This window comes from Thunnus thynnus, chromosome 20 (assembly GCF_963924715.1).
Source record: "Thunnus thynnus chromosome 20, fThuThy2.1, whole genome shotgun sequence".
In the NCBI taxonomy this organism is placed as follows: Eukaryota; Metazoa; Chordata; class Actinopteri; order Scombriformes; family Scombridae; genus Thunnus; species Thunnus thynnus.
This window is the reverse complement of record NC_089536.1, coordinates 3156099-3175442: the sequence shown is the minus strand read 5'-3', so window position 1 is coordinate 3175442 and position 19344 is coordinate 3156099. Positions and strand designations below refer to the sequence as shown.

The 19344-nt window shown below is 40.7% G+C and overlaps 3 protein-coding genes across 5 annotated transcripts in view; 2 read left to right on the top strand and 1 right to left on the bottom strand.

Moving 5' to 3' along the window:
• Positions 1 to 625: 625 nt before the first annotated feature.
• Positions 626 to 10047, bottom strand: c20h10orf88 (chromosome 20 C10orf88 homolog). Of its 2 annotated transcripts, none has more exons than XM_067576730.1 (9): positions 9861 to 10047; positions 8655 to 8825; positions 8351 to 8548; positions 7630 to 7699; positions 7315 to 7506; positions 6429 to 6557; positions 6098 to 6203; positions 5341 to 5554; positions 626 to 1960 (listed from the first exon to the last, which is right to left on the bottom strand). In XM_067576730.1, the coding sequence occupies exons 2-9, from the start codon at positions 8801 to 8803 to the stop codon at positions 1738 to 1740; spliced, it is 1281 nt and encodes a 426-aa protein (XP_067432831.1). In that variant the 5' UTR covers positions 8804 to 8825; positions 9861 to 10047; the 3' UTR covers positions 626 to 1737. The 2 variants fall into 2 exon arrangements, with proteins under 2 accessions (XP_067432831.1, XP_067432832.1); XM_067576731.1 differs by having other exon boundaries at positions 6098 to 6200.
• A 1-nt stretch (position 10048) lies between these two features.
• asb3 (ankyrin repeat and SOCS box containing 3) lies at positions 10049 to 16218 on the top strand. Of its 2 annotated transcripts, none has more exons than XM_067576729.1 (10): positions 10049 to 10133; positions 10915 to 11119; positions 12127 to 12297; positions 12385 to 12497; positions 13038 to 13170; positions 13290 to 13467; positions 14233 to 14451; positions 14552 to 14854; positions 15375 to 15508; positions 15600 to 16218. In XM_067576729.1, the coding sequence occupies exons 2-10, from the start codon at positions 10921 to 10923 to the stop codon at positions 15785 to 15787; spliced, it is 1638 nt and encodes a 545-aa protein (XP_067432830.1). In that variant the 5' UTR covers positions 10049 to 10133; positions 10915 to 10920; the 3' UTR covers positions 15788 to 16218. The 2 variants fall into 2 exon arrangements, with proteins under 2 accessions (XP_067432830.1, XP_067432829.1); XM_067576728.1 differs by having other exon boundaries at positions 10050 to 10133; positions 12124 to 12297; positions 15600 to 16217.
• Positions 16219 to 17372: 1154 nt separating this feature from the next.
• abca5 (ATP-binding cassette, sub-family A (ABC1), member 5) overlaps positions 17373 to 19344 on the top strand; it is a 29815-nt gene continuing 27843 nt past the window's right edge. Inside the window, exon 1 of the mRNA XM_067576732.1 lies at positions 17373 to 18112. Within this exon, the coding sequence (XP_067432833.1) occupies positions 18100 to 18112 (13 nt within the window). The 5' untranslated portion in view covers positions 17373 to 18099. The remainder of the gene's footprint in view (positions 18113 to 19344) is intronic.

The following is a 19344-nucleotide window of genomic DNA, read 5'->3' as shown; positions in this document are numbered from 1 at the left end:
ATTGTATGTCTTTAGGAAATAGGCCATTGATACAGCAGGATTCACTTTACATGTCTCCTGTACTGGACGAACTGCCGAGGTTGATTTTCGGTGACCTTGATGGTCCATTTCTGACCCATTTATGAGTCAGTGTTACTGGAAGACCTGGCAGGAAACATTGTCCAAGTTGATTGTACCTTTCGGGAAAATTTTGAGCAACATTTTCCTCTAACTGCCGTTTTTGTCCACATTAAGTATCCATAAATCAGCATTGTCAGCTCTTAAAAGTATTTTCTGACTCATATGTTTTGACTGCAGAGCCTGAGCCCAACCAAAGATACCAACCCCAACGCCAAACCGTTCTGCTCACGACAGATGCCAAATTTGCTCACAGTATTTCCGTTAAATGCTTTTAAAACATTGAAAAAGACTTTTTGCATAACATTTGTGTTTTTCTTTGCAATCCCACATCGTCCATTTGTCTGTCCCTCAACCTCTAATGCGCCTCGCTGTCCAACAGCTTCCTAATTTGGGAATTGAGCCTCCGATTCTTCCACTTAGTGCCTTACTCAACATAGAGCTCATACAATGGTTCATTAACCCTCTAACCTCCTCCCATCTCCCCCCCAAAAAAGGAAAACATTCATCTGTATAAATATATTTTAATTTCTGTCATTACAGTTATTAAAACCATCAACATCACAGGCCAAAACAAGTCATTTTAACAGTTTACATTGGCAGATAAGCTTTATGTTACAGACATGTACATTATTTAAACATTACAGTGCCATATTAAAAACACATTTTCAATCAGTTTCTCCTTGTATTTCACACTCCTGGAACACAAGTGAGTGTGTTCATTCTGACATTTTGAGCCACACAGTTGAGGCCCGATTAACCGAAACACCAGATCAGTGCAGTTACAGAACTTAGTGTGAATAAAACTAACTGTTAGTCAAGATACAACTGCAGGATCATCTGGATGTGGAGACCCGGGAGTGTTTTACAGTTTCTATGTAATGTGGAATACATGAGTGTTCTTCTGGTGTTGCATTTAATGATTATTATTATTATTATTATTATTATTAAGTTAAAACATGCTAATAACCAGGATAAGATCACATAACAATAATCATTTAAAGCTCTTTTTTTATATGTTTCTCAGTGCCTCGGCTGTAATTGAGTGCTCCTGTTAAACCTGTTTTTAAAAACAGTGCGGTTTTAAATGGCCTTTTTCCTGTTTCTGGGTACTTTTAATGTGGCCCATCTTTTTCTCAGAATGCAGTTCAGCCACAGGACATGTTGTCTTTTTATATAAGAGAAATAAAAAAAAAATCTGATTTGTGGTCTTGGATTTCTCTCATAGTTTCTTTCGGTGAAACTATTACAGCGTGTTCTCGAGTTGACGATACAGAGGCCCTACATCCATGTGACGTTCGCTTCAGCTGTCACAACAAATGCCACATTCGCTCGCTGTTTTCCCAGAGATAAAAAAAAAACAGAAACCGTTAACAGAGGCTGAATCTTTGACAGATGGGAGAACTCAGCGTTGGTGATGGTTTGAGACACTTATAAATTTAAAACTATTTAATGTTTTAGCAGATGTCCACATCTCCCGTATTTTTTCCCCTTTCCTTGTGTTTCTGTTAGTGTCTGCGTCCTGTTCAGCATCCACCCCGACACTGAGGTCTAGTTTGAGGAGGATCAGGAGCAGTAAAGCCTTCAGGTTACATTAATGGTTTAGAGGTTCTGCTGAACTCAGTGCGTAGCCGGCGTCGTCGCGGCCTGCTCCGCCAGCCCGGTGGGTGCAGATCCTCCTGCTGAGCTGCTCACGGCTCCCTGGTTGAGGGCGACCAGCGGCAGGGCGCTCAGCAGGGCCTTCTCCAACTTCTGCTCCAGAGCGTCCAGGCGACGGTCTACGTGCTCCTTCAGCCTCTTCTCCATCTCCTCCAGACGGCGTTCCATGGCTGCGTCCAACTCCCTGAAAGAGTAAAGCGGAGGATAATAATCGTTTTGAAGAGTGACTGACTTTTCTGTCTAAAAAACAGCCACACGGAGAAAAAAAGACTTTCTATTCAGTCTTTTCTCTGCGTGCATGACCTCAGTGGGAACTTAACCCCCAAATCCCTGCAGTGTTAGCTCTTTGTTTTGCCAGCTGAGGTAAAAGTACAAAGTCAGACATCAAAGATCTTTCTAGAAAGCTTCTGTAAAAGGACGGGCCGACTCTCTCACTCTCTCACCTTTATGTAATGATATATTACAGTTTCAAATATCAAAACGGCAGAAATCACAAATTCAAATACATAGAAATCAGGTTGAAATAAACATTAAAAAAGTGTGAGAAAAAAGCTTTCTTATCCCCGCTTTTTTTTTTTTTTTATTATCATTTCATGTGAAGACTGACTGTGTTTTTATCACAGTTGGCCTTCTCACAGGTACTGGGATTAAAGATTTTTCCTTTTGTAACACCAGCAGCTACAAAGCATTTATAGTGTTTCCCTCTTGGACATTAAATTTAAAGACTCAACCTGTCATCGCTGTTTCTTCCTCTTAAGCATCACCAGCACACTAACATTACAGCCGCTAATAAAAAAAAATGACCCGATCAAGCGAAAACCTTTACATGATCTACATGAATCAGTTTGATACTCGCAGTAAAACTGAACTGGAATATTTGTTGCTGCGTGTCGTGAGCAGGACGTGTTGATACTAGTTGAGACTTAAATGTAATAATAAGAGTATTATGTGAACTGAAAGGCCTATTTAGATCTTAGGGAAGAAGGATGAAAGCAAGCTGTGACTCGATTCTTGAACATGAAGCCACATCAGACGACAAAAACCTCAAAAATAAACACCGACACTAAATCTAAACAGAGTCAGAGTCCACCATCGTCTTCTTCCCGACCTCAAAATCCCGCTGCGTCCATCTGACTCAAACACACATTTCCTTCTGTGTGAAACTTTTGGTTCGTTTCATCCGAACCACATGTAGGAAAATTACAAAACCGAGATACTTTACACAACATTTCCTCTTTTTTTTCCAGCTGTGTCTCTGAATTTCGGGGGTTTTTTTCTCAGCAGATTCCAACAGCGTTAATGTTTACCCTCAAGGATCTTGAAGCATCTTCAAACCACCTTTTCTGTTGTTTCTCCCCGAGCCGATCCTACTGAGCTGGCAACTCCGGTAAAAGCATAAAAGTGGAAATCACCCTGTTATTAAAACAGCAGTTGGCGTTCTACCTTGGATGTCTTTTTTTTTTTCTATTTTGTTGTTATGCAACTTGTCAGGATTTGGTAAAATGTCAGATTTTTAGTATCAGAGCCTCATGAAAAGTTCAGGAGAAATCTATTGTAGAAACACACATGCACAGGAGCAGAATATCACAATGCAGTGCAGCTGCCCTAATACCCCAGAATGCAATGCATGTACAATAGATATAAACATAGGGACCGCAGTGGGCGCTGCTAGTTGTTGTATCCATGTGTCAACATGGCCGCCATATTGGAACGGACAGTACCAGTATGTTCTGGGAGGAGGTCTGTCGGCTCTTACAGCTGTCATAACTCACTGAATTATCAATCAATTTTTCAGCAGTTTGGGTTCATAAAATGCTAAACATTGATTAAAAATGATGGTTTTCATACAAAAATACTTACATTTAATACAAAGTAGCTAAGTTGATATCACTGCAATAAATCAAAGTTCCTTTTTTTTTCCATTTTCTTATTGCATCATCATACAACTACTATTTAACATACAGATTAAAGAGACTCAATATGGTTTTTTTGTTTTTTTTTTAAAAATTGTATATTTGACAGTCCTCTTTTTTATATTCATATTTTCACACACTCACACTCTCTACTGACGTTCCTCTCACTCTTTACAAAGCTGATGTGTAAAGTGTAAAATGAAGATGATGCATGTTTGTGTGAGAGACAGATGAAGAGCTTTCTCTGCATTTCTCTCGGTAGCAAATCAAAACATTAAAGTCTGACATTTTCTACTGTGCGAAGCGGACAGATCCCCGCTCCAACATGGCGGCATATTGTACAGCATTCGAAAAGCATTCTGGGAGTTGTAGGATACGAGACGGTAAAAAGAGGTAGGTTGCAGTTCACAAGAAAAAACAACTAAAAAGTATAACTCTAAACATAAAACACTCCAGTAACAACTCTTTAACACCAGTTTAAAGATACTTTTTCTCTGTTTTCTAGAATGTAATTCAGAGTTTTTCACTTTAAAGTTAAATATTTTATCTTGTGGTAAAAGAAGTGACGTGTGGTGGTGCAGACGTACCGCTGAGCTGCCGTCCTCTCCTCGATGTGGAGTCAGACTCAGCTGACGTTCCCTCTGTGCATCTCTCCTCTTGACAAAGAGCCTCATTTATAGAAACGGCGGTTTTGGCGCCGACTCACAAAGACATTTTTCAATCGCGGAGAGAGACAAATGTCAGCTGCAGATTAAGTCAGCTGATACCGTCTCTCTGCATCGGTGTCGGCCGGAAGATTAAATTTATCAAAATGATCGCTTTTGGTGGAGTTTGCCAACGTTTTAATGATTCACACAAGTGAACAGCGATGTTGATGAATGAACTCTCTTGTCTCCGTTCCAGCCTCCTCGCTGGACTGTTAACAACCAAAACCCCATAATCCTTCTATAGCTGAGTGAATACTGTACCATGAAGCAGTAGGAAGTGTTTGGGGCGTCCGCAGACTTTCAGTAGAAATGTCTCTTGCTGCAACATCAGACAACCACAACTATTGTTCTATCAAATCAATGAGTCTCTGTTTCATCCACGCGCTCTGTTCCTCAACAATGTGACCCTGAGACAATAATGTGGCAGCAAAAACAATGTTTAAAAATGCTCACTGTTTCTACTGCAGTGCTTTATATTTAATTAGGACTTAACGAGCCCAAATATTCAGTTTAACCATGTATGCAGGGACATTAAATCTACACAGTAAGTATTTTTTTTGAAGGAAAGACATCAGACAGTGTTTATCAGGAGAGTTTGTTGCTCTTGCATCAAGTTCATTCAGTACTAGTATTAATTAAATATACTTTAGCATAGAAGTAATAGTATTTGTATACATGATTTAAATCTTCCATGTTTCAGTTTAGAGTTTGTCTGCAGTAGCGTCTTTCTGACACAAGGTGGAGCCACTGATAACAAATAAACAGCATGAAGCTACTTGTTGATGTAGAGTCAGATGTTAAACACGCATACGAGCGGTCGGAGTGATTTCATCCACCAGAAGAATCGACTGAATCCGGGTTATAATTTCTCCGAGCAGCTGGTGGCGAGTCGTTATCGAAAAAAAAAAAACCTTCATCACTAACACACACTGAACTCCACTCACCATGAGCCATTTCTCAGCGTTTTCTCCTTCTCTGCTGCCGCTGCGGCGTCATCCAGCCTCAGCTGCGTCACCTGACCGCAGACGCTCTGGAGCATGGGCAGAAGCTCGGGGCCGTGTGTGCTCAACGCCTGGCCGTGTCCCTGCCCGTTAAGGAAGTGTGACATCATCTCCGCCAGCTGGGCGTGGCTCACCGGGCCTCCGCTCTCACCGCCCGCTAAAGATGGGAGACATTTGGTATTATTCTGGTTATTTGTTACCCTGGAGGACAACGAAGATTTGAACTTTCTATGGTGCATGACTCATCTTTTTATTCTAATGGCGAAATATCAGATTTATAAATGCCAGTTTTGGAAAAGTAAGCGAGTGTAACTGGTCAGCAGATGAGATTTGTGAATATCAAAAGTTTAAAAAGTAGTCTCCTCAAATGACCTTCATATGACAGCGAGATGGATAATAACAGTCTGCAGGAGACACTTGTGGTTCAGATAAAATCTGTTTTCAAAATTCAGGTCAGTCACAAAAAATTTAGACTCAGAGTTGCCTAAAAAAAGACAACTTGGACATTTTTTTCTGATTAAATATCCGAAATACTGACACACGATTATCACAAATTGCAAGTTCTCTTATTACATAATGTTAAAGACATTTCTTCTCCGTGTTGGGATTTTTAATGCGTCAGCGCAAATTCCTGGTTAAGTATTTTTTCCTGAATCTGCACCAATTTCTATTCACATTTGAGAGAGATTACGATCCTTACTTGTGTTCCTGGCGTTGACGCTGGACATAGACATGTCTGAGGGGGAGGAAGACGAGGTAGAGCCGTTGGACGTCGCTCCGTTTTGAGCCGGTGAAACTGGAGGCTGCTGACACAGAAACACAAATCTCTCAAACGTTGTTGGCCTTTGTCAGTCTGCTTAATTGCTGTTAACTTTTATCATGTTAAAGGTAAAATGATCTGTCAGTGATTGTAACTGTGGATTGAAAGCATTTTTCGGTCCATAGGATTCACAGTAAACCCTCAGAACCTACTGGTAAAATCAAAAGTGGATGATGCTAAAGTAAAAAAACAGCCCAGATAATACTGCTACCCTGGAGTCTGCAGGCTGGGGCTCGTTCCTGAGAGCTGCTGGGGAGACGTTGGCTCCTCGAGCCAGGGCGGAAAAAGCTCCACTGCCCATCAGGAGAGGCAGGAGGCCGTCCAGAGAGCCCGTCTGGTTCTGAATAAGAAAGAGAAACACACGCCGATAGATGACATTTCTTATGCAGCTTCCTGTTAAGGTTCATCTCTGTTGTCGAGGTCAAACAACAAGAATTTTTTCTAATAACATCAAGATTAGATTTGAAGATTCAATTTTAAAATTCATTTTGTTTTCATATTCCAGGATACTCCAGATGCCAAAAATCATGACATTTGTTATAAAAATGATGATTACACTGTGTATGAGTGTTATTATTTTATCTAGATTGTGATGAATTGTTCCTGTCTTGTACTGCAACATCAGCAGATTCATCAGCGGAGGTTAAAGGAAGTTCAGCAGTATATTTGTAAAGAGGAAGATGTAGAAATTAAAATTCGTTGGAGACGGGATGAGACATGTCATCATTTTGTATTTCAGGATACTCTAGATGCCAAAAAACATTAATGAAGACAAACACTGAGTAAACATGCTCATGGTTGTTCCTCTTATCCTAAAAGGTTGCTGTTCAGCAGGCAGCTCCCACATCTCAAATGTATGCATGAATATTTTAAGACAGTTTTAAAACAGTCCGTGTTTCAAGTACTGAGAGTTAATTTTCAAAATGAACTGAAATGCCTAAAGATGGATGAGCAATCTAAAACTTGATGGCACACTTTGGAAAACTAATCAAATACAAGGAAGTAGCAGTTTGTGGCATGTCATTGTTGTTGTAGATACCCCCCATCACCTGCAGGGGGTGATAAAGCTCATAATGTGCAGCTCCTTTACTCCCTACCTTCTGCTGGAAGTGCACCATCTCCATGAGGTTCTGGGCTCCGGGTGAGAGGCTCGTCCCCATCTCATCGACCAGACTCTGCACCTGCTGCATGTTGATGCCGGGGCAGCGTGCCGCGCAGGGCTGCAGCGGCTGAAGGCCCGCGAGTATTCGACACACCAAAACACTGCTTCTACCGGCCAGGGAGAGCAGCTGGGAGACGGAAGACAGAAGCAGCTGATTAAACTAAATGTAACTCTGATAGATGTCAAAAGCTAAGATATATGACAACAATACAACAGCTTTGTGCGAGGACTGAACCTGAATGCAGCTCACCTTCACTTCACAGGCTGAGGATGGATCCTCGAGGATCAGCTGTTTCCTGTAGAAAGGTCCTCTGTCTGCACTGTGAGCAAAAAAGATATGATATGAGAACAAAGATCCACGTCTTTATTCAAACTCAGGATGTTGCCAAACTCTACCCCTGGTTTGAGGTTTATACTCTCTTCTGGGGGCGGCGTGGTGGTGCGGTTTCTATGTGGAGTTTGCATGTTGACCCGCTGCCTGCAGTGGGTTTCCTCCCACAGATCAAAAACAAGCAGGTTAGGTTAACCGGTGACTCTAAAATGTGTGTGAATGTGAGTGTGACTGGTCTTTATATGTCAGCCTTATGATTGACTGGCAACCCGATGTCAGCTGGGATTGGCTCCAGCTAGTGGGCGGACGCTCTTTTGTTCAGTAGATACTTGAAATTTTCAAAAAGCTGCATTATCAGCTCCTTTCCTGTCCCCATGAACGCCACAGTAGCTTCTTTTTGCGGTATTTTCTTCTGTTAATTGTTTGAAATGTGTAATCATTGCACATATGTCAACCTGTATAATCCTAACTGGAGACGTCACAAGCTAATTTAGTGAAACCAGTCTAAGCTTAAGTGCCAAGTCGTGTCTAAAAAAGCAAGAATGCCATCACTAAGTCCTGCTAAACTTCACAAAACAAATGAAGTAAAAGCTTGCAGAACATGCAGCCCAAGTGACGATGAGTGTTTGTGCGTATGTACCTGTCTGGCTGGATGCTGTTGTCCTTCTCCCCTCGTACCGTTCCACAGTATTCTCCGGTCTGGTTGTACACTTCCATGGTTCGAGCCTCGCTGACGACCAGCAGGCGGCGGATGGCTGCGGGGGAGCCGGGTCTGCAGTGGAGCATCAGGACACAGGGAGACCCTTCCTCCGTCTGCTCCAACAGCACTGGGTCTCCTCTGAGAGAGAGAGAGAGAGAGAGATTAGTGTTAAAGGTGTCGGTCACTAAGAGTAGATCTGTGATCAGCGCTTCCATGTAAAGCTTTACAAAAACTATCAACATACAGATTTGTCTCGTCTCCCTCTGGCTGACTGAGTTCCTCTTCATCATCGTCTTTGTTGCTGATGTTAACAGGGAGCAGAACGTCAGCCAGGTGACGTCCCGGAGAGTGACAGACCCAAGCAGCTCCGCTTTTCACAGAAATGTCCACCATGATGCTGCTGAGGGACTGTAACCTACAAGTTAGGACACAAGGTAGGAAACTATTTAGGAGAATGAATGAGAACAAGTTAGAAGAGAGATGAGGGCAGAAGACCAGGCTGAATGAAGATAAACAAAAGATAAGTTGAGGAAAATCCTACTACAGTAAAAGTACATAAGTATTATGAGCTTGATGTAGTTAAAGTATTGCAGTAAAAGTACATAAGTATTATGAGCTTGATGTAGTGAAAGTATTGCAGTAAAAGTAGTGGTTTGGTCCCTCTGACTGATATATTATATATATGACATCATTAAATTATTAATAGTGAAGCATCAGTGTTAGAGCAGCATGTTACTGTTGTAGCTGCTGGAGGTGGAGCTAGTTTACACTACTTTATATACAGTTAGCTAGTTTAGTCCAGTGGTTCCCAACCTAGGGGTCGGGCCCCTCCAAAGGGTCAGCAGATAAATCTGAGGGGTGGTGAGATGATTAATGGGAGAGGAAAGAAGAAAAAACAAAGTTCTGATACACAAATCTGTTTTCAGTTTTTGGACTTTTTCTCTAATCTTTGATTTTTGCTGAAATATTGGATCATTTGAACATTTATTGAAATGAAAGCATGTGAGAAGTTTAGAGGGAAAAATCACTATTTGGTGGAGCTGTTAACAACTCATAGACATGTGAAATGTGACCCCGACTACACACTGCTTTTTGTAAGACGTCAAAAGACAAAAAGGTTGGAAACCACTGGTTTCATAGAAAGTACAATATTTCCCTCTGAAATGTAGTGGAGTGGAAGTATAAAGTAGCATCAAATGGAAGTACTCAAGTAAAGCACAAGTACCTCAAAACTGTAACGTTACTTAATTACTTTCCAACACTCATGTATAGTGAATGAAGGAAAGCATTTGACAGCTGTGTGACATGGGGATGTTTTGACTAGTATTTCTTTATTTAGAGATGGATGAAGAATATTATATTTATCGTTAGACGTAAAACAACATGTATTTGCTACAACAGCAGTAACTGCAGCTTGCTAACATAACGCTGCTGTTCAGATTTAAATTACCTTCAAATCCCTTCGGCTGAAACCGTTATTTAGCTCGTCTTCCTCGGGTTTCTGAATTTCCGTCTTCGCATTTCTTCGGGCGTGTTTAATAAAACGATGTCTGAACTTGATTCGCGGCTATAAATGAAAATAAAACTGAATTTCTGACTCGATTTAGCCGCAGCATCGAACTAGAGCTGCCATGACGTCATCAACGGCAGCAGCACGCGACACGGGTGTTTGTGGTGGTTTGACGTCAATAAACAGCGCCTGTTAAGACTTGACACCATTTGGGTAAATAAGCATTTTATTTGAGTTAAACAACAAAAAAGCAGACTTTTTTTAAAATAATAATTGTATTCCGTATTACGTAAAAGTACTTGACATTTTCTACATCACGGTGTGACTTGCTACGTCGTCCGTGAGCAGCGTTAGTTATGTTTTGATGTTTCTGTTAATCAGTCAACATACAAAATACAGTTAAAAGACTTCACACCATGACCACCTTGGATGTTTATTCACTGAACATTGGTCTGTATGTTGCAGCTTTGTTGGACTCTGCATAACAAATAACATCAAAACCAGTTTAAACTAAAGCAGACTGTTCAACGTTGAAGACAGTTGACTGGAGATCTCTTTAAACGCAGCTCAGTGTTAGTGTCTCCTAGATTTATATTTTGAAAATTCATGAATCTTTCCTAATGAAATTGATTTCTGGAGTACAAGAACGTTGAAGTGTGTGTTATCTGCTGGGTGTTAGCCGTTAGATTCATTTATAAAAGGACAGAGAAATTTGGAAACACGCACAGAACATAACGACAGTTATACTGGGTTCCTGTAAGTTAGCCACACTTCAGGGGTTGATGGCTAATGTTGACAGGAGACAGGAGCCTGGTCCTCCGTGCTGTGGTCATTCTGTCTCTGTTTGACCAGTTTAAAGTGCCTTCCTACTGCTAATGAAGGCAGAAGCACAGCTCTGTGTTCACTGTGTCCCTTGAAAACTGTGTATAAACCTCTACAACTTGGTAGACAAATACTGGCATAATTCAAGGCTCTAACTCTTTTTTTTCTGCAGGAGGAAATGGACTTTACAGAGTGCTACGGGGACACTGTCTCCAGTGTTGCTGCCGCAGCTCGTTCAGGCTGTAGGAAGAGGGTGAGGAGGCTGATGAAGAGAGGCTTCAGTGCAGACTGTCGAGACAACCGCGGCTGGAACGCCCTGCATGAGGCGGCAGCCGCTGGCAGTCAGGGTTGTGTGCAGGAAATTCTCTCAGCTGTAGGTAAGAAAGTGTCTCATACAACTCAGAGTTGTAGTTTGGCTTGTTTACTCTTTATAAATGAAAAAAATGAAAATAAATTTATGAATGATTATATTCTTGATTCTTTCCAAAGCTCAAGGTGACGTATTCAAGTGTTTTGTTTCGTCCCAACAGTCCACAACCCAAAGATATTCAGTTTACAATCATAGAAGACTAAAGAAACCAGAAAATATTCACATTTGAGAAGCTGGAATCAGAGAACTTTGACTTTTTTTTTCTTTAAAAACAACTCAAAACGATTAATTCATTTTCAAAATAGTTGCTAATATCTAATAAATATCTAATAGTAGATTAATATTCTGTTGATTGACTAATCGATAAATTGACTAATCATTGCATTGATCTCAGAGTCTTAAGTTTATCACAGGGGTGCAACAAATAATTGTTTTCATTACCATCTAATGTGATTGTTTGATTATTTTTTAATTGATTATTTAGTCTTTAAGGTGTCAGATAATAGTGACAAAGTCCAAGCTGACATCTTCAAAATTAATGGTTGTTTCTTTATTGATTAATCTTTCAGTATATAAAATGAAAAGACAGAAGTGATAAATCCTCACATTCTCCTACAGGAAATGATGACTTATTAAATTGCTTGTGTTGTCCGACCAACTGTACAAAACCCAAATATATTCAATTAAAAAATTATGTATTTGTATTTTCCGAAATACATAAAAACATAAACAATTAATTGTCTGCCAATCAACTAATTTATTCATTAACTAGATTCAGCTCTAGATTGGACCAACAGTCCAAAATACATCCAAACATTTACAATTTTTCTTGATGAATGATTTTAAAAAATGATAAAATAGTTGCTGATTAGTTTCCTAATGATCGACTAATCAGTTAATCAACTAATCATTTCATCAGTAGAAGTTAACCAAGTTTTCTTTTCCATCAAATATGAGATTCAGCTATTCTAAACATAACCATTACTGTTCTTTTATCATCCTGACTGTTAGCAGCAGGTTCCTCCTCTGGCTGCCGAGCGTATGTGAACTCTTTGACACATGAGGGGGAGTCTGCCTGTTACCTGGCAGCACAGCGTGGAAACCTGGCAGTAGTCCGTCTCCTCCTGAAAGCACATGCCAACATCAACCAGCTAACCAACGATCTGTCCTGTCCTCTCTATGCAGGTATAACACACACACACACACACACAAAACACAACACTCAACAGTTCTGTCTGCAATATTTATCAGCTACTTATTGTTTTCCAACAGCTGTAGACGGCGGGCACAAAGAGGTTGTAGAGCTGCTGGTCAGTAAAGGTGCAGAGGTCAACGGAACACACACTGCATCCTGCTGGACCTGCCTTCATCAAGCTGCTTATAAGGTCATCATTGAAACTCACAAACACACACACACATACACTAGGGGTGCGCCTGAATACAAATACATTATTCGGCAAAGCACAGTATTTGTTTCATACATATATTTCAAAAATGATTTGTTTTCAGGAAGAAAAATAAAACATGTCAAATGCAGGTCGGTTACATCACTATCTCAGTGTCTCTCCTCTGCTCCGCTGTGACGTCTATCAGCAGGTCTCATTGAGGGGAGTCACATCCACCTGCTACATGACGCACATTTCCTAATTTGGACGTCACTCCCGGAGTTGGGAGTGTTCCCCAGAGATAAAGCTGAACTACTGACACACGCTTCATTATTGTAACACTTTAATTTTCTAAAATTAAAAGTGTAATAAAAACAAAAACAGGATTTTTAAACCTCTGTCCACTTTTATTCGAATACAAATGATTTTGCTGCCTCAACAAATACAGATACAAATACAAATACTGGGCCCATCCCTAACATACACGACTCTGTGAGCTGTATCCAAACCAGTAACGAACACAGTCTTTTACTCCCTAAGGGTCACAGTGAAATCGTGCGTACGCTGGTTAATGTGTGCAACCTGGAGGCAGTTGACGACCACAAGATCTCCCCTCTGTTTGTGGCTTCACAGTATGGACAGCAGGAATGTCTGGAGATCCTTGTTCATGCTGGTAAATAGCTTTTTTTTTTTTTACCCGTCTCGGTTGATATCCCATACATTGATCACACACCTCTCTTAAACCACTAATCAAGTCACACAACGAGCGTAATGAGATGTTTTTGACTTTAGGAGCCGACGTGAACACTCAGGCAGCTGACCTGGCCACACCGCTGCTGATTGCGTCTCAGGAAGGCCACCAGGCTTGTGTGGATTTTCTGTTGGATCATGGCGCAGATCCCAACATAGCCTGTAGCCACGACTGGCCCCAGCTGCCCATCCATGCAGCTGCTGAGTTCGGCCATAGCGGGTACTGACTCCTAACTCGTCTTTATTGATGTATTTGTAAAGGCTGTTACTCTTAAAGAAGAGGAAATATCTACTTGTAGAGCTGCAACAATTCAATTGTTGCAGTTCTAATCATTTTTCAAGCAAAAACGGCTAATATGTTCTGGTTTCGGCCTCTCAAACGTGATGATTTGCTGTTTTTCTTTATTATAATTGATAGTGAATTGAATATCTGAAGCAAACTGAAGAAATCACCTTCTCCTCTAAGAAATTGTAAATACAGTATTTTCACTATTTGTTGAACATTTCATAGACTAAACGATTCATCAAGACAATAATCGTTAGTCGCAGACTTGTCTACTTACGACCCTTCATCACACGTTGCAGTGATTCATGAACTGTTGAGAAGAGTGTTTGTACTTTCTCAGATTGTTAAATTGAAGTAATTGAAGACATAAAATACCATCTCCAGGAACAAGAAAAAGAAAGATTAGAGGTACAGTCGTCTGACAAAATATACAATTCTGTATATAAAATGTTTTTTGTCTTTTCTTTCTCATTTTTCTTTTCTAATCTAAAAGAAAGATGTTCAAAACAGAGAAAATAAGCAAATCCTCACATCAGAGAAGCTACAGAATGTTTTGCATCTAAATGACTGAAATGAATCGATTACAAGAACTGTCCATTCATTTTCTCTTTATCCACTAATCCATTAATCATCATAATCTGATTACAAATACATTGTACCATTATTTTACCTTCACCCTCTGTGATCGTGTCAACCCAGTGTCCTGAGGAGGCTGATAGCCGTTACAGATCGTGTGTGTGACCGCGGTGACGGCAGGGTGAGTCCGCTATACGTCGCCGTCCACGGCCATCAGAGCGACAGCGTGGAGCTGCTCTTAAAGGAAGGTTTCAGCCCGGACGCCCAGGATTGCACACACATCTTGGGCCTCCGATCACCGCTCTCCTTCGCCTTGTGCCGTTCATCCAACAAACCGTACTGGTATGTAAGAAAGCTGATTTAAGCACCTCACGCGCTCCGAGATCACACACAAAATAAAACAGAAATGTTTGTTTCTAAATATGATTAAAATCTCTTCTAGCGAATCAGCGAGGTTGCTGATAGCTGCGGGAGCGAGTTTGATGGAGGAGGACTGGATTCACGCCTTGGCCATTGACAAAACAGACCTGCTGCAGCTGATACTCGAGCACAGATGGGTCCCTCGACAGGAGCGTTTAATCGGGGACTCTTCTCTACCGAGTCATGAAGGGAAAACGGCTTTAAAGCTGCAGGAACTGAGAGAGCTGCTCAGTGTGGCACTAAACCAGGCGCATTTTGCCGCCTGCTGGCTTCCTCTGCTGCTAAAGGCCGGACTGGAACCATCTTTACTGCTTCAGCCCATCATGTACGTCGCTTCTCTCACTTTTTCACGCTTTAGTCAAAGATCAGATGACTTTAGTGTGACGGTTTGACTTCCTGGGTTTTAAAAAGATTTTGCTAGGGGTGCCGGCCAGGTGTCTCCCCTCGAATTTAAGATTTTGTCTGTCAGGTTTTTGGGGGGTTTTTTGTATATTTTAAATGGTTCAGTCAACCCTCACAAAGGATGCAAGATAAGCAACACTACTTAAAAGTAAAACCCTACACACTGATTGAACACACGAACCCAGCAAGAACAACACAAACACAAAATCTTAGTGCTAATATATTAGCATATAATTGAACATGTTTTCACAACCCCCCAAAATCCCACAGTCCACAAAACCAAGAAATACTCCAGTTCAATTACTTTTTCCTAAATAAAAAAAAAAATTAAGTTCAGTTCAAATCGTAAAGGTTAATAAAAGTTCAGTTCAGTTCGTTTTCAGAAAAAGGCTTTCAAATAACAATAAATTGATCCATTTCTTTCTGTTCTCGATGCTTTCTAGGTTGGAACAAGCAGACAGTGAAGTGTTGAATTATCTGCTGGAGTTCGTAAACTGGGCGACTCTTTCTGCCCCTTTGAAACAAATTCTGTGTCGTAGACGGGCGGAGAAAACCTGGAAACCATGTCCGCATTTTGGTAAAACGACACAAACTATACACTTTAGATACGATTCTATTTATCTGCAGTAAACTTTGAATAATGATTGTTTTTCTTTCCCCCCCTCTAGACTCCGTTCCAAGTCTGTCCCACATCTGTCGGCTGCAGGTCAGGACAGTGTTGGGACCAGATCTAATGACGAGGACGGATGTGGTCCAGCAGCTCCCTGTGCCCTCACCACTTCATGGCTTCATCCAATTCAGAGACATCCAGGAAGTTTCCTTCACACACTCGCTGCCATCACCGCGTTTGAGATGAATACAGGAATAAAACACAGACATGTTGTATGACTCCTCAACATCCAGTTTTCCCCTTTATGTTGCTTATGTGCTTAAAATCATCTTGAATCACACAGTTTCACATATTTATTCTGTATCAGCTTGTTTCAGCACCTCGGGAAGTTTTATGATGTTTACATTGAGTTTATGACTGCACCATTCCATCAAATGGGAATATATTTTTACTTTTTTTTTTTACAGATCTCATCAAAATTCTGCATATTTTGTACCATTGAAAACTTTTGGATCACTAGAATTTAAAATGAGGTTCAAAAAGATTAACAGGCACTTTAAAAAACGACCAAACGACACTCCACCCTTTTGCTTTCCAAATATCATTTCCCTTATTTATATGTTGTAATAAACTCCTGCTGCAAGTATTCACATTTGTCACTGGGCTGTTTTCTTCTTGTTACTTCAGTTGGATGTTAGAGCGTCACCGTGCATACGTCATGATGTATGTGAAGAGTTTAATAATAAAAAAAAATAACAATACGTTTAATTTGTGCTGCAGTTTTCATTCATAGTGAAACTCAGAGTGCTACAATATTAATAACATAGAGCACAGAACATAAAGAAAACAGTCACAAGAGTTAAGATGAAAAGCTTTACTGAATAAAGGCCTTTTTTTAAGAGAGACCAGGGTCTGTGCTGCCCTCAGATGGTTATAAAGGCTGTTCTATAAGTGTGCTGCAGCAGAGCAGAAGGCTCGATCCCCCGTGGTGCGGAGCTTAGTACTGGAGGAGCAAACTGTTGGCAGATCTGAGGGTGTGGGTGGAGGTTTGTGGTGTGTAGGTAGGGAGACGCATGTCAGTTGATTGATTTGTATGTGAGAAGCACAACTTTGTAGTCGAACCTGAAGGAGACAAGAAGCCAGTGCGATGAAAACAGAACCGGTGTTATATGTTGGTGTTTTCGCAGTCTCAGCAGGATCCTGGCAGCGCTGATATGAATGTACTGGAGCTTCTGGATGCTCTTGCCAGGGATCCCTGTGAAGAGCGCATTGCAGTAGAACAGTCTTGAGGAGATAAAGGCACGGAGGAGTTTCTCTGCATCTGACAGTGTTACAGAGAGGCAGAGTTTAGAGATGTTTTTGAGAGGTTTTGCATAGATGTTTTATATGGTCATCAAAACTCAGCTGAGAGTCAAACCTAACACCCAGATTTGTGCCTGAGGACGAAAAGGGGGAGGTCCTGGCTGTCAAAGGTGAGATGAGGTATGGAAGATGACTGGATCTCTTGTGGAGAGCCAATACGAAGAGTTTCAGTTTTGCTGCTGTTTAACTGGAGGAAATTTGTGCTCATCCAGGCTTTTATCTCCTAAAGACAGGTGCTGAGGCCTGACTGGTTGCAGAAGGGTTTGGGGTGGTTTTGAAAGGTATCATCAGCTTAGCAATGAAAAGATATCTCACGTCTGCTGATGACAAGTTCAAGGGGGAGCGTTTAGAAGGTAAACAGGATGGGGCCGAGAACGGATCCTTGCGAAACACCACAGGTGACAGGGAGCAATCTAGACCCGCATCCTCCCAGTGAAAGATATTCAGTCCTACTGGAAAGGTAGAACTGAGACTAGAAGACTGTTTTCACATTCATCTGCTGAAGGAGGAAAGTTTCTCTGAGCTCACTTTAAATCTGAGTGTAAGGAGCAGGATTTGTGACATAAATTGGAAGCTGATCCTGGTCCAGTATGTAACTTACACAAGTGTGACGTGGAAACTTGAAGCCTCCATTGCACAAACACTGAATGGACTTTTCAGTGAAAGAGGAGGCACCTTGTGTCCGGCAGCTGAACTTTTGAAAATGCAAATATTTACATATTCATAGATTCTGGATTTTTAATGAGTTTGACGGAGTATATGCAATTTTAAGAATTTCTAATTAGGTACTAGTTTGTGGAGAAAAAACATCAGACACAAATTATTATTCAAAGCAGCGTATTTTAATGTGTCTTAAAACATGTCTGGAGGGGATCTTTAAATTTAATTTTATAATTTAAGTTAAATCATCCAGAAAGTGGCGTGTGTTCAGTTTATGCTGCATGTTGATATTCTCTGTTTGTAATAGGTCAATAAAAGCTATTCGGGGGCTCTCTGATTGGTTCAAACCGTTGTCATTAACACGTGGGCCAGATCTGATTGGTCGACGTCACATTTTTGTGGGACATGCATTTGACAGGAGGAAGTAGCGACGTTCTAGGAAACAAGGGAGCTCCTTTCTCGGGAGGTTTACTGACATAAAATAACATCTGTAATGTAAGGCCGCTAATTCACAATTTGTGGAAAGATATGCCTTAATGTATTTCATACGTGAGTATGTTAAAGGAATGCTTTTTTCAATGCATGTGTGTTTTTTCCCTCAGAGATATCGGCTGTGTTGCTGCAGCTTGCTAGCTTGACTCGCACTGGCGGTTAGCGTCTTATTTCAGGCGGATACACTTTCCAGTCTCCTCTTTTTTATATGTAAATAGCTACATTTTTCTCTAATTTCCAGTAAGTGTCAGACTACGCTTTTCGCATTAAAACCAACAATTTTGTTAATCTTGCCAACATACCAGGTTCGCGTTATTACGGAGGCTAAGGTCAGCTAGCTGTTTGATAACTGGTTAAATGCTGATGTGACAGGTAGGTTTTTGTTTGTGGTACATTTGACTAAAAGCCGCTTTACGGTTATGGTGATAATGCAGCCAGGTGTCAACACTGCAGCCGGTGAAGCGCAGCCTCGCTCCGGTGTGAGCTGCTCTGAAGCAGCCGATGACTCACTGAGAAGATGAGAAAAACCAAACCATGCTGCCTCTCTAACTGAGGTAGTTTTAAATCATCATTTTCCACCTTGTTAGACATGCATAGAAACGAAAGACCTTATAAGTTAAGTGCAAGTGGTGGAAGAAGTATTCAGCTCCTTTATTTAAGTAAAAATACCAATACAGCAGTGTAAAAATACGTGAAAGACCTGCATGAAAAATCCCACTACAGTAAAAGTACATAAGTATTATGAGCTTGATGTAGTTAAAGTATTGCAGTAAAAGTAGTGGTTTGATCCCTCTGACTGATATATTATTATATATGACATCATTAGATTATTAATAGTGAAGCATCAGTGTTAGAGCAGCATGTTACTGTTGTAGCTGCTGGAGGTGGAGCTAGTTTACACTACTTTATATACAGTTAGCTAGTTTACTTTATATTATATATGATAGAGTAATTTGTCACTCCGTCTATGATTCATGATCACATTTCTGTTGAAATTTCTATCAAAATAAGGGTAATACTATTTTAATTTGTTGCTTATTTTCTTGATTAGTCGTTTAGTCTGTGAAATGTCAGACATGTCAACAGTCCACGACCCAAAGACATTCAGTTTATTATCACAGAAGACCAAAGAAACCAGAAAATATTCACATTTAAGAAGCTGGAACCAGAGAATTTTAGTATTTATTTACTTTAATAAATGACTAAACGATTACTCAGTTATAGAAATGGTTTTTCTGACAATCTGTTAATAATCGCAGCTTCACTAAGTAATGTCCAGGTTGGAAGTG

Excerpts from the sequence above, each read along its gene's own strand:
- asb3 (XM_067576728.1), top strand. The coding sequence starts at position 10,921 with ATGGACTTTACAGAGTGCTACGGGGACACTGTCTCCAGTGTTGCTGCC. Across the intron at positions 12,298-12,384 it reads GTCCTGTCCTCTCTATGCAG|CTGTAGACGGCGGGCACAAA; the intron begins GTATAACACACA and ends GTTTTCCAACAG. Across the intron at positions 14,452-14,551 it reads TCATCCAACAAACCGTACTG|CGAATCAGCGAGGTTGCTGA; the intron begins GTATGTAAGAAA and ends AATCTCTTCTAG.
- c20h10orf88 (XM_067576730.1), bottom strand. The coding sequence starts at position 8,803 with ATGGTGGACATTTCTGTGAAAAGCGGAGCTGCTTGGGTCTGTCACTCT. Across the intron at positions 6,558-7,314 it reads TGGTGCACTTCCAGCAGAAG|AACCAGACGGGCTCTCTGGA; the intron begins GTAGGGAGTAAA and ends TTTCTTATTCAG. Across the intron at positions 6,204-6,428 it reads CCCAGCCTGCAGACTCCAGG|CAGCCTCCAGTTTCACCGGC; the intron begins GTAGCAGTATTA and ends TTTCTGTGTCAG.